The 10,676-nt window shown below is 43.6% G+C and overlaps 2 protein-coding genes across 3 annotated transcripts in view; one reads left to right on the forward strand and one right to left on the reverse strand.

The window, feature by feature from the left end:
• Nucleotides 1-3,105, forward strand: part of LOC119316315 (putative glucose-6-phosphate 1-epimerase) — a 4,803-nt gene extending 1,698 nt beyond the window's left edge. The window contains exons 2-9 of one of the 2 annotated variants that reach the window (XM_037590624.1): nucleotides 397-471; nucleotides 561-617; nucleotides 697-851; nucleotides 925-1,065; nucleotides 1,356-1,458; nucleotides 1,534-1,633; nucleotides 1,770-1,843; nucleotides 1,939-2,069. In XM_037590624.1, the coding sequence (XP_037446521.1) occupies nucleotides 397-471; nucleotides 561-617; nucleotides 697-851; nucleotides 925-1,065; nucleotides 1,356-1,458; nucleotides 1,534-1,633; nucleotides 1,770-1,804 (666 nt within the window). In that variant the 3' untranslated portion in view covers nucleotides 1,805-1,843; nucleotides 1,939-2,069. Of the gene's footprint in view, nucleotides 1-396; nucleotides 472-560; nucleotides 618-696; nucleotides 852-924; nucleotides 1,066-1,355; nucleotides 1,459-1,533; nucleotides 1,634-1,769; nucleotides 1,844-1,938; nucleotides 2,184-2,770 lie in introns of those variants that run through there. The other variant, XM_037590623.1, reaches the window with a different exon arrangement.
• Nucleotides 3,106-3,347: 242 nt separating this feature from the next.
• On the reverse strand, nucleotides 3,348-4,596 carry LOC119318946. Its single transcript, XM_037593491.1, has 2 exons — nucleotides 4,433-4,596; nucleotides 3,348-3,809 (listed from the first exon to the last, which is right to left on the reverse strand). Exons 1-2 carry the CDS (start codon nucleotides 4,509-4,511, stop codon nucleotides 3,613-3,615), a joined length of 276 nt encoding a protein of 91 aa, XP_037449388.1. The 5' UTR covers nucleotides 4,512-4,596; the 3' UTR covers nucleotides 3,348-3,612.
• Between the last annotated feature and the right edge of the window lie 6,080 nt (nucleotides 4,597-10,676).

Here is a 10,676-nt window from a genome sequence, read left to right on the forward strand (position 1 = left end):
GACATCATACTTATTTGAGTTGTTTCATTAAACCAGTTTCCATCTCTTTGCTTTGGCAGTACAAACTGAAGTGTGATCTAGTCTGAAGTAATTACTGCTGTCTGGTTAGCTCAGTGCCTCAGTAGTAAAACTTCATATAAATCTATGTTTATAATCTTATTTAGTTGAGCTTGAGCCAGTCCTGAAGCAGTTATGTCTTCATTAAGGGCATGCTTCCGAGGAATTGATGTACAATACAAAAGTATCGGTAACAGTTTCCCTACCATAAGGATAATACCGTGTTGCTTGATTATCCATCCAACTGAACAGGCATAAAATCCCAGTGTCTGTGTATATGATTTTTTTGAACTTATCTGTATAAATGCATTCAATACCTCTTGGTTTCTTTGTTATCAGGTATACTTGTATGGAGGCCAAGTAACCTCTTGGAAAAATAACTCTGGAGAACAACAGCTATTTCTCAGTAAGAAGGTACTCATATATTTAGTTTTGATAAACGGATATTCTGTGGACCAATTGTTCTACACTTCATCATGCATTTCATTTTTTTTCCTTTGCAGGCTTCTTTCAAACCACCAAAAGCGATTCGTGGGGGCATACAAATTTGTTTTCCTCAAGTATGCTCCTCCTGTTGTTAGTAGTCTAGTTATGCTTTTCCAATGTATTAGTACCCAAATGAGCATTACCATCATGCAGTTAGGGAACCACGGAGTTCTTGAACAGCATGGATTCGCGAGGAACCGACTTTGGAGTGTTGATGAGAGTCCTCCTCTTCCAGATACCACTTCTGATTGTCATATTGACTTGATACTCAAGCAGTCTGAAGAAGATATGAAGACCTGGCCACACAGGTTTGTGTCTAGTAAATATTAAATTCCTTGTTCCCATGTTAAATTGATGATGTTGATTATCCATACATTGCAGTTATGAACTTCGTTTGCAAGTTGCTCTTAGTCCGAGGGGAGATCTGATCCTCACATCTCGAATAAAAAATAAGAATGCTGATGGCAAGCCATTCCAATTTACTTTTGCATTCCATACATACTTTTCAGTCTCTGATATCAGGTACCTTTTGGAATGTTACTTTATTTCCTAATTTTTTGTTGTATTAACTTGTATTTGTATTTCCTAAAATTATTTTGTTGGGTAGGACTGACTGTACCTTCTATAGCATTTTCTGTAGTGCTGAGTCATGTTGAATGAGCCATTTTAGGATTCAATACTTCGGCACTATTTCAATTGCAGAATAGATACACTTGCGAATGAACAACTTGGCTATTACACAATTTTTTTTACTTAGGCACTATTTTAGGATTTAATACTTTGTTCTCTGAAGCATGTGTTTCACATTCCAGCGAAGTACGGGTTGAGGGTTTGGATACCTTGGACTATCATGATAATCTGCAATCTAAGATTCGTTGTACTGAACAAGGCGATGCAGTTGTATTCGAATCTGAAGTAAGCTTTGTATATGCTTCATATTGTGGGGCCACTGTGGTAAGGCACTAACTGTGTTGAACGTTGATTATGAAGGTGGACAGGATATATCTAAGTGCCCCACCCAAGATTGTGACAATTGACCATGAGAAAAAAAGGACATTCGTATTAAGGAAAAAGGAACTTCCTGATGTTGGTGAGTTAGCTTCATTTTTCTTTCTAAATTGAGCATACTCCATACTATGGAAACATGAGTGGTTACTTTGGCATTTGATTTTGTTTACTTCCATGGTCTGTCGTCGTTAAATGCTCGGTTGGTGGGCATGTGCCAGTGCCAATCCGCTCACCAGAGTTCGACTCTGCATGAGGCAGAATGTATTCTGCGCCGTGCAGTGACTGGTGCCAGGTTGTTTTTCTCTAAACAATGCCACCAGGTGCTAGTGCCTGGTTGGTCAAGTTGTTTTTTGTGGTGTGTCATCGCTATATATCCTTTGCTTGCAGTTGTTTGGAACCCATGGGACAGGAAAGCAAAAGCAATGCCAGATTTTGGTGCCGAGGAGTACAAGTGCATGCTATGTGTAGGGGCTGCACGTATTGAGAAGCCAATTACTTTAAGGCCTGGTGAAGAGTGGCAAGGAAGGCAGGAGATTTCCCCTGTGCCATCCAGTTACAGCAGTGGACTGTTGGATCCTGAAATGATTCAACAGATGCAACGTATCTAGATCTTTTGGTGGTTGAAATGCTATGTAAGTGTTCTGTGGTATTGCCTAGCGTAGTCTGTTCTGAACTTTAAGCTTAAATCATTGCATGTACTTCACCTGCTTACTTTTATTATTCATGAACTCCATTTACGAAATATTATGATGGGCCGGTTGCTACAGAATAATTCATGACTGGATAGTGAATGCTTGAGTATGTTTTAAAATGAATTTTACTAGTTTTTAGCGCAGTAATTGAAATAGTTTTAAGAATGGAATCAAGTATCTCTCATATCAAGTATTTTATCCTAGCAGAACTTAGTATTGTCATTTTGCCAGCGCTCCTGCAAATGATAGTTTGTTATTGCAGAGAATACGGCTGAAGAATGATTTGCACATCTTTAATAATATATATTTCCAATTTTGGTGAACAACATGCCTTTTATCATGGTGTTCGCGAGAACTTAGGGTCCGAGTTTGATTTGCATATCAGCAGTTTTGATTCATACAAGATGCTGTAGTTATAAAAAGATGCCTTGTGGGTTGAACCAGTATTAGCTGTTTGGCTTGCACCAAAATAGTTTTTGTTAAAGAAATTCTGCGCTTGTCTAATGTTCACTTTTCTTTGGCTGCAGGAAGTCTCTTCAGTGTCAATAAGATAATCTGAATGTTCTTCATCCAACTTCCAGCTTTCTTTTTTGTGTACAATTCCAAAGTAGCCTGTGGTTTTTCTGGAGCAGCACTGGAGTTGAAATCTCCATCGTGATTTAAAGGAGATGGAGAATTTTTGTCTATCTTTAGGGACTTTATGTACATTCATAATCAGTCGCTTTACATTACACCTTTTTTTTGCCCTATTATAGGAGGCTGATTTGAAACTGCACAAATAGTATGGTGTCAATTTTGAGTTGTCTCGTGTCATATTGCAGCACTTTACCCGTATGGTGTGTAATACTCCCTCCGTTCACTATTATAAGAGGTTTGGATATTTGAATACGGTTATATACGGACTGAAATGGTGAACAAACACACTAAAACGTGTCTACATATATCTGATTCAGAAAAAAGTTAAAACATTTTATAATAATGGGCGGAGGAGGTATCTGTGTGTTTTAATATTTTTTTTGTTATTTTGGATCATTTGCCCCACTTTACTTGGACATTAGCATGGGACATTGGATGCTTATTCCATGCCACAAGCACACAAGATCGGAGCTTGAAATTTGTAGCATCTTCACACGGATTAAGCCACAGTCTGCCGCCTTTGATTCATTCCACAACAAAGCAGGGAAAGCAATACAAACAGCAGAAGCCAGCAGGCGAGATGCCCCTGACCCATTCTTCCCACCCCCATCTAACATCTTACAGGTGAACATCATTCTTTGTACATCTCACCAGATGGTAGCAGCAGGTTTATTGGAGATTATTAGATGGCGACAGTGTCGCCGCTATCCACGCCAGAATTCAGTCGCGGGGCTCACCGCGCCACGCATTTTCCGACGTTCCAGAACGACGCCCTCCAGAACAAGGCCCGCCGTCGCGGCGGCTTCTCAGGCGCCGCCGGCCTGTGGCCGAGGGCATGTTTCTCCGAGCTCAGCATGTTCCACATCACCTGAACATCGTCGTATCCGCAGGTTTGCACGTCCCTGTGCAGGTCCACCACCCCTGTGCTCCCTGCGCCCGGTTTGCCGACAGAAATGATTAGTGTTGTTTACTACTAGTAGAAAATGTGTGACTCCTAGTTCTGTAAGACTACATTTGGCTAGCAAAAATAATAAGATGAGAAATTCAAAGTACCCAAACACTGGATAGTCTATAAAAAACCTCTTCATCGGCCTGGTCGGAGTACTATGTATATGTCCAAATAGGTCGTCAGAAGCAAAGGCAGCATAGGTTTAGTACCAGCAGCATTGTAATGCTCGCCCTTTGATTTTACTTTATGCATGGACCTGTTCTTTCCTTGGCACATTTGTCTATTTATATCTTGGGAAAACATATACTACTACTGCTACTGTAATTTTATAAGAACTATGGTATACAAAGTGCAGCAACCGTAATCATTTCGTAATTACTCCCTCCGTTTCAAAATACTTGAACTAAAACCACGGCAATTGTATTTCGAAACGGAGGGAGTGCAAGTCTTCCCTTTATTGGGGTCGATAGAGGAACTAATCGCACGCTCGATATATCAAGAAGCCATGCTAACCAAACCAAGGGATGCGTAAGTTAATTCAGAGATAAACTCGTTGCAGAAACGATGGAGGTTGATTTGCTGGGCGCTAGGTAGCTGCACTTACTGCGGTTCCGCGCCCGCCGCGCCACGGCGAGCCAGGCCCGCCGCACCGGCGCGACGACCCTCTCGCACCACCACGCCATGGCTGGCCGGCGACGAAGCTCGCTCGTAGCCCGACACGGACAAATGACAGCTAGCTCTCTGCAATGATGTTTCCTGAGCGCGCCTTCTAGCCATTTCCGCCGGTAGCCAGGCCTTATATAGGACGGGGTCTACTAGTACTACTGTCTGCTGCTGGCGATCGAGTCCCACGGGGACGGGCCTGTGATCTCTGATCGGTTCGCTGCGGTTCGGCCCGGATTCGATGAGATTCGCTTCCCGGGTCCATGAGATTCGTTTACAGGGTCGCCGGCGCCTCTGATTGGGCGCGCCGTGCGTGCGATCGCCTGTGCATGTGCCGCGGATCGCCCGTGGAGGTTCACGTGGCGCAAATGCGCTGTACTGTACTGAACGGGCTATTGCGTTTCTTTTTCTTCGTTGGAACCGGGCGCTGGCAATCATAGCATTTTTTTTTTGAGAAATGGCAATCATAGCAATTTTGTTTCTGGACGGACAGACGGCCGTCGGATTAGTTTTTTTTTTAGAAAAGCTCGCCAGGCCTTTATTGAGTACCTAAAACGTTCATAGAAATTACAATTGGGTCATGCGGAATGCCCAACCACAAATGCCTTCCAAGAGGGAACGAAACACCAAACCTAGCAAGCCTATGAGCCTCATAATTCGACTCGAGGTTCAAACGAAAAATTACAAGACATAAATAAGGTAGAAGTTTGCAGGATCTCTTTGATGATAATACCATGATCTCCTTCAGCTCTTTGATGGATATGGTTTACCACCTGCTTACAGTCAGAAGCGATCTGGAGATGATTCATTCCCAGATCCAGTGCCAAAGACATGCCCTCTCTGCATGCGATTGTCTCAACCGTAGTAGGATCCTTTAACCCCTCAATTACCAGCATGGAGGAACCCAGGTAAGCTCCGTCCCGGTCGCGACAGAAGGCCGCTGCCGAAACTCTGGCTTCCACATTGATTTCCACACATCCCTCTGGTGGTGGAAACCACTTGAAAGCCTGCCTAGCATGTGGTTGAACTGTCCTGCGTTGTGTCTCTGACACCAACGCTAACCGGTCTAGGTCAGATATGAAATTAAGCACAAACCTGTGTGTCTCATATGGGCTTTGGTGTATTCCCTCATGGATAAGCTGTCTACAAGCATACCAAATTGTCCACATGGTAACTGTCAACCTTGTCAATTGTTCATGGTCTAGATATTCCATCATGGAAAACAGCCATGCTCGTGCTGAAGGCTCTGATGTAGCAATCAAGTAGTCCAGCAAATTATGGTCTACAAGAGACCAAACACATTGTGCCATTGTGCACTCGAGAAGACTATGTCTCCATGAGTCCTAAGCTCCACATGCGTAGCATTGATCATGGTGTGACATTTTCCTGTTCTTTCTAACATCTTCAGTAGGTAGCGAGTTTTTGGCCAGTCTCCAAAGAAAATTTTTCAGCTTTGCTGGAACCTGCACTTTCCATAATGTATCCCAGGCCTTCTCGTTTGCTGCCGAATTAGAGGATCCCCCTCGTCCTTCCAGCCAGTCCTCACGCCTCCTCTTTATGCCCGCAATCATCCTGTAGGCAGAGCGAATGGAGAAAATTCCATTCTTTTCAAAACCCCATGACCAGAAATCTTCCATGTTTCTTGTACAGATTGGCACATTCAGAATAGTTGTTATATCATATGGTAAGAAAACTTGGCTGAGCAATGTTGTGTTCTAGCATGCATTATCTCGATCAATCAGCTCCGCCACCATCTAAGGTGGATCAGTTTTTAAAGCAACAATGAGCCTCATATTTTCCCTCCTAGGTAGCCAGTTCATATCCCAAATATGACTTGTGTTTCCATTGCCTATCCTCCGAACGAGTCCAATCTTCAGGATGTCATGACCCTCTATCAAGCCCTCCCTATCTGAGAAGGATGACCACCAAGATTGGTTGTCAAGAGCTCACTCTCCGGAAAATACACCGCTTTAAGAATTCTAGCACTGAGTGAACTAGGGTTTTCCAAAACCCTCCACACTTGCCTTGCCAGAAGCGCCAAGTTGAAAATTTCAAAGTCACGGAAGCCTAGCCGCCCCCCCCCCATATACTTCGGCATGCTCATAGAGTCCCATGACACCCAATAGGGTTTTCTCTGACCTTGCTTACTTCCCCACCAAAATGCTTTTATCATTGATGTTAGTTGCTGGCATAAACCCCTAGAAAGCTTGAAACAAGACATTGAAAACACCGGAATGGCTTGGGTTACTGATTTTATGAGCACATCCTTTCCAGCCGCTGAGAGAAGTTTCTCCATCCACCCTTGTATCTTGTTCCATAGCCTATCTTTTAGGTATTTAAAAGCACCATTCTTTGAACTCTCAACATCAGAAGGCATGCCAAGATATTTCTCATTCAATTGCTCATTGGGGATTTGTAGGATGGTTTTGATAGCAGCCCTTGTGGACTCAGGGCATCCGGACGGCGCCGCCGGACTAGATGGATCCACGCGTGTGTGTCCAGGAACTGCGGCTTCGCTGAAGCGAGTCGCCATTCGGGCCGGCCCACGTACAGATTTTCTGTGCCGTTTTCTTTCACTGTTGTTTCCTTCGGGTTTTCTTTTTGTTTTTCTTCTACGGTTTTTTGCTTCCAGTTTTTCACTGTTTTGTCCGGTTTCAGTTGTTTTGTTCAGGTTTTTTCTTTTTCTATTATTATTTGGTTTCTTTTTCCTTTTATGTTTCTTTTAAACATGTTTCTGTTTCTTTTTCTATTTTCTTCTCTTTATTGCGTATTATGTAAAAAGTTCACCGTGTTTTACAAAATGTTTGTCATATTTAGAAAAATGTTTTTTTGTGTATTACAAAAATGTTCATCGTATATTACAGAATTGTTCAACTTTTTTACTAAATATTTGATGCATATTCAAAAATTGTTCAACGCATGTCTTCATATTGTTTAAAAAATGTTCATCATACATTAAAAAAGGTTCATCGTGTATTATTTAAAATGTTCAACGTATATTAAAAAATATTCAATGTATATTTTTCGAAAATTTTCAAAAGATTACGATAGGTAAATACTTGAGACTCTACTTTAGCACTAGAACTCACTAGCTCGATTGGTAAGAAACACTCTCCCACGTGAAGGAGGTTGTGAGTTCAAGGTCTGGCTCGCGCATAACTTGCTCGTGGGAGCAACTAGTTGGCGAGCGCTCCTTTCGGAGCCTCCCAACGATCACTTATGGATTGGCTGAGAGCGGCCACGTGTCATGCTCTGGGCGTTCACTCGGAAAAAATTTCGCACGCTTTTTCATCTTTTAAAACCGTTTTTTGGGGGTTTTTTTTTCACCTTTTGATTTTCCATCAGTCTTTCTTATCTTTTGGATCAAAAAAATTCAAAAAAACAATTTTTTTACGTGAATTTTTTCTCCTTTTTCCGCGAGAGGCATGATTTTGCTTCCGCGAGAGGCATGGTCATGCCTCGAAAAAAGAGAAAAACACATTTTATATTTTTTTTGCGAGAGACACGGTTGTGCTTTCGCAAGAGGCACAACTGTTCCTCTTGAAAACGAAAAAAACATGTTTTCTATTATTTTTCCTTCCGCGAGAGGCATAGTTGTACTTTCGGGAGAGGCATAGCCGTGCCTCTCGGAAATGAAAAAAATATTTTCTATTTTTTTTCTTCCTTCCGTGAGAGGCATGGTCGAGCCTCTTTCGGAAAGGGAAAAAACGTGCTCCTAGTTTGGTTTTTTTTGGAAAAAAAGTTCATCAAAATCTATCAACATGCTGCCTAATTTTGAAGATCTCGACGCGAGAAATCGAATGGTCAAAACGGTCCGAGATTTAGATGCATGGTTTAAGAGATAAAATATTTTAAATAAACAGATATAGAAAAAAAAGGAAAAACTCATAGGTTACGACAAGTGACGTGCATGCAGTGCAGCACTTGTCGCAACCTGAAAAGGTGAGAGTGATTTTTGAAAAAAGTATTCCTTAATTAGTGATTTCGCCATTTCTTTTTTACTTGTCTAGAGCTCATTTACCTCCTAATGGGCCGGCCCATTTCCTATGCCTTCAACGAAGGCTCCATCATTTGCCGCCAGCGGGCGGCAAATAGGAGCTCTCCTATCGGTCTGGCCTGGCAGCCGCTTCCCGCTCATCGATTCCGGGCCTCGTCTATCCAGTGAAATCACTAATTAATGAGTATTTGTTGCAAAGATCATTTTAATTTTTTTTGTTACAACAAGTGGCGCACATGCAGTGCGTCACTTGTCGGAACTTGGGAGTTTTCTTTTTTTTTGTAGATCCGTTTATTTAAAACGTTTTATTTCTTAAACTGTGCATCCAAATCTCGAACCGTTTTCATCGTTGGATTCCTCGCATCGAGATCTTCAAAACTAGATCCCATGTTGATAGGTTTTGACGAACCTTTTTCACGAAAAAACTGAACCGGGAGCACCAGTTTTTTCCTTTTCCGAAAGAGGCACGCCCATGCCTCTCATGAAATCACACCCGTGCCTCTCGCGGAAGCAAAACCGTAACTCTCGCGGAAGAAAAAAAAGAGAAAAAACGCGTTTTTTTCGTTCCCGAGGAGGCATGGCCGTGACTCTCGTGAAAGCACAACCGTGACTTTTGCGAAAACAAAGCCGTGACTCTTGCGAAAGGAAAAAACAAAAACGCGTTTTTTTTCCTTTCCGAGAGGCACGACCGCGACTCTCGCGAAAGCACAACCATACTTCTTGCGGAAGCAAAACCGTGACTCTTGCGAAAAAATAGAAAACATGTTTTTTTCTTTTCCGAGAGACACGGCCGTGACTCTCGCGAAAGCACACACGTGCCTCTCGCGGAAGCAAAACCGTGACTCTCGCGAAAGAAACAAAACAGAAAACGCATATTTTTTGTTTTCGAGAGGCACGACCGTGACTCTCGCGAAAGCAAAACCGTGCCTCTCGCGGAAGGGAAAAAAGAAAATGCGTTTTTTCACGCAAAATATTTTTTCTTTAAAAGAATTTGATTGAAAAGCTAAAGAAGACCGGTGAAAAACCAAAACATCGAAAAAAACCCGGGAAAACCGTTTAAAAAACCAAAAACTCGTGCGGAAAAATAAAAAAATAAAAATCCGAAAAAAACGCCCAAAGCACGACACGTGACGAATGGCTGAGAACGCGCCGTCAAGTGACGCTGATCATTGCGAACTTTTGATGGAGTGCTCGTTAACTAGTTGCTCTCTCTATCCGAGAGAAAAACTGCAGCAGTTTTTGGGCCCGATCCAGCGCGCGCACAGGCCCGATGCCAGCCTGTTTCTCGCAAAAAGGTTCTCCCTCTGACGAAAGATCACAAAAAAAAACGAGGTGATTCTGCATCCCGCTACTGACTCTCACCACTGCACCTGCACGTCCACACCAGTCATCTGTCCTCCGCACTCTTTACTTTTCACCAGCCTCTGCCTGCCAAGTGCACGCGACACGCATCCATTCATGGCAGAGCGCCGTAGAACCCGAACCCGAACCCGAGCCAAACGACCAGGCCAGGTCGGTCGGTCGGTCGGTCTTGCTTTGTGCTTTCTTTCATTTAGCAAGTAGGCCCGCTCGTTTACTTACAGCAACTTCAACAGACCTACCCAAACGGATGCACGTTTTGTTCGTTTTTTATTCAGACACGCGCGTTTATATTTAAAAATGGGTCGACTTAACTGCTCAACAAAAAGGCCGACCCAAATATGCCACCGTGAAAAAAAAATAAGTTACACAAAATAAACATAAATAAACATGAAGTAGCCAGTCAAATGCCGGCCAAAGTCCACCTAAATCTAATAAACATTAAAAAATATTAAAAAAAATCTGTGCCCGCCTGCTGCCGCCCGGCACGCTGCCCTAGACGTCGTCGGTGAGGTCGATGAAGACCGGAGCAGGGCCAACCCACTCGAACGCCGCCTGATACGCTGCCAGGGCAACCTCCTCCGGTGTCTGCTGGGGTGGCGGCATTGCGGCAAGCCGCGCGCTCCTCCTCCTCCGCGAGCCGGAGCGCCTCCGCGTCGCATTGGAGCATGGCGTCGTAGCGCATCTGCTCCTCGCCGTCGGCCTGCTCCTGGCGGAGCCAGTGCTCCTTCCATCGCTCGAGGTGGGCCACCTCCTCCTCCGGCGTCGCGGAGAAGTGGACGGGAGGCGCACTCACCCACTCACGGTACTGACCCGTCCACGAGTAGGC

Source organism: Triticum dicoccoides, chromosome 6A (assembly GCF_002162155.2).
Source record: "Triticum dicoccoides isolate Atlit2015 ecotype Zavitan chromosome 6A, WEW_v2.0, whole genome shotgun sequence".
Lineage (NCBI taxonomy): Eukaryota > Viridiplantae > Streptophyta > Magnoliopsida > Poales > Poaceae > Triticum > Triticum dicoccoides.

Coding starts and splice junctions, on each gene's coding strand:
- LOC119318946 (XM_037593491.1), bottom strand. CDS start 4,511: ATGGCGTGGTGGTGCGAGAGGGTCGTCGCGCCGGTGCGGCGGGCCTGG. Junction 3,810..4,432: donor GCGGCGGGCGCGGAACCGCA/GTAAGTGCAGCT, acceptor AACCGGGCGCAG/GGAGCACAGGGGTGGTGGAC.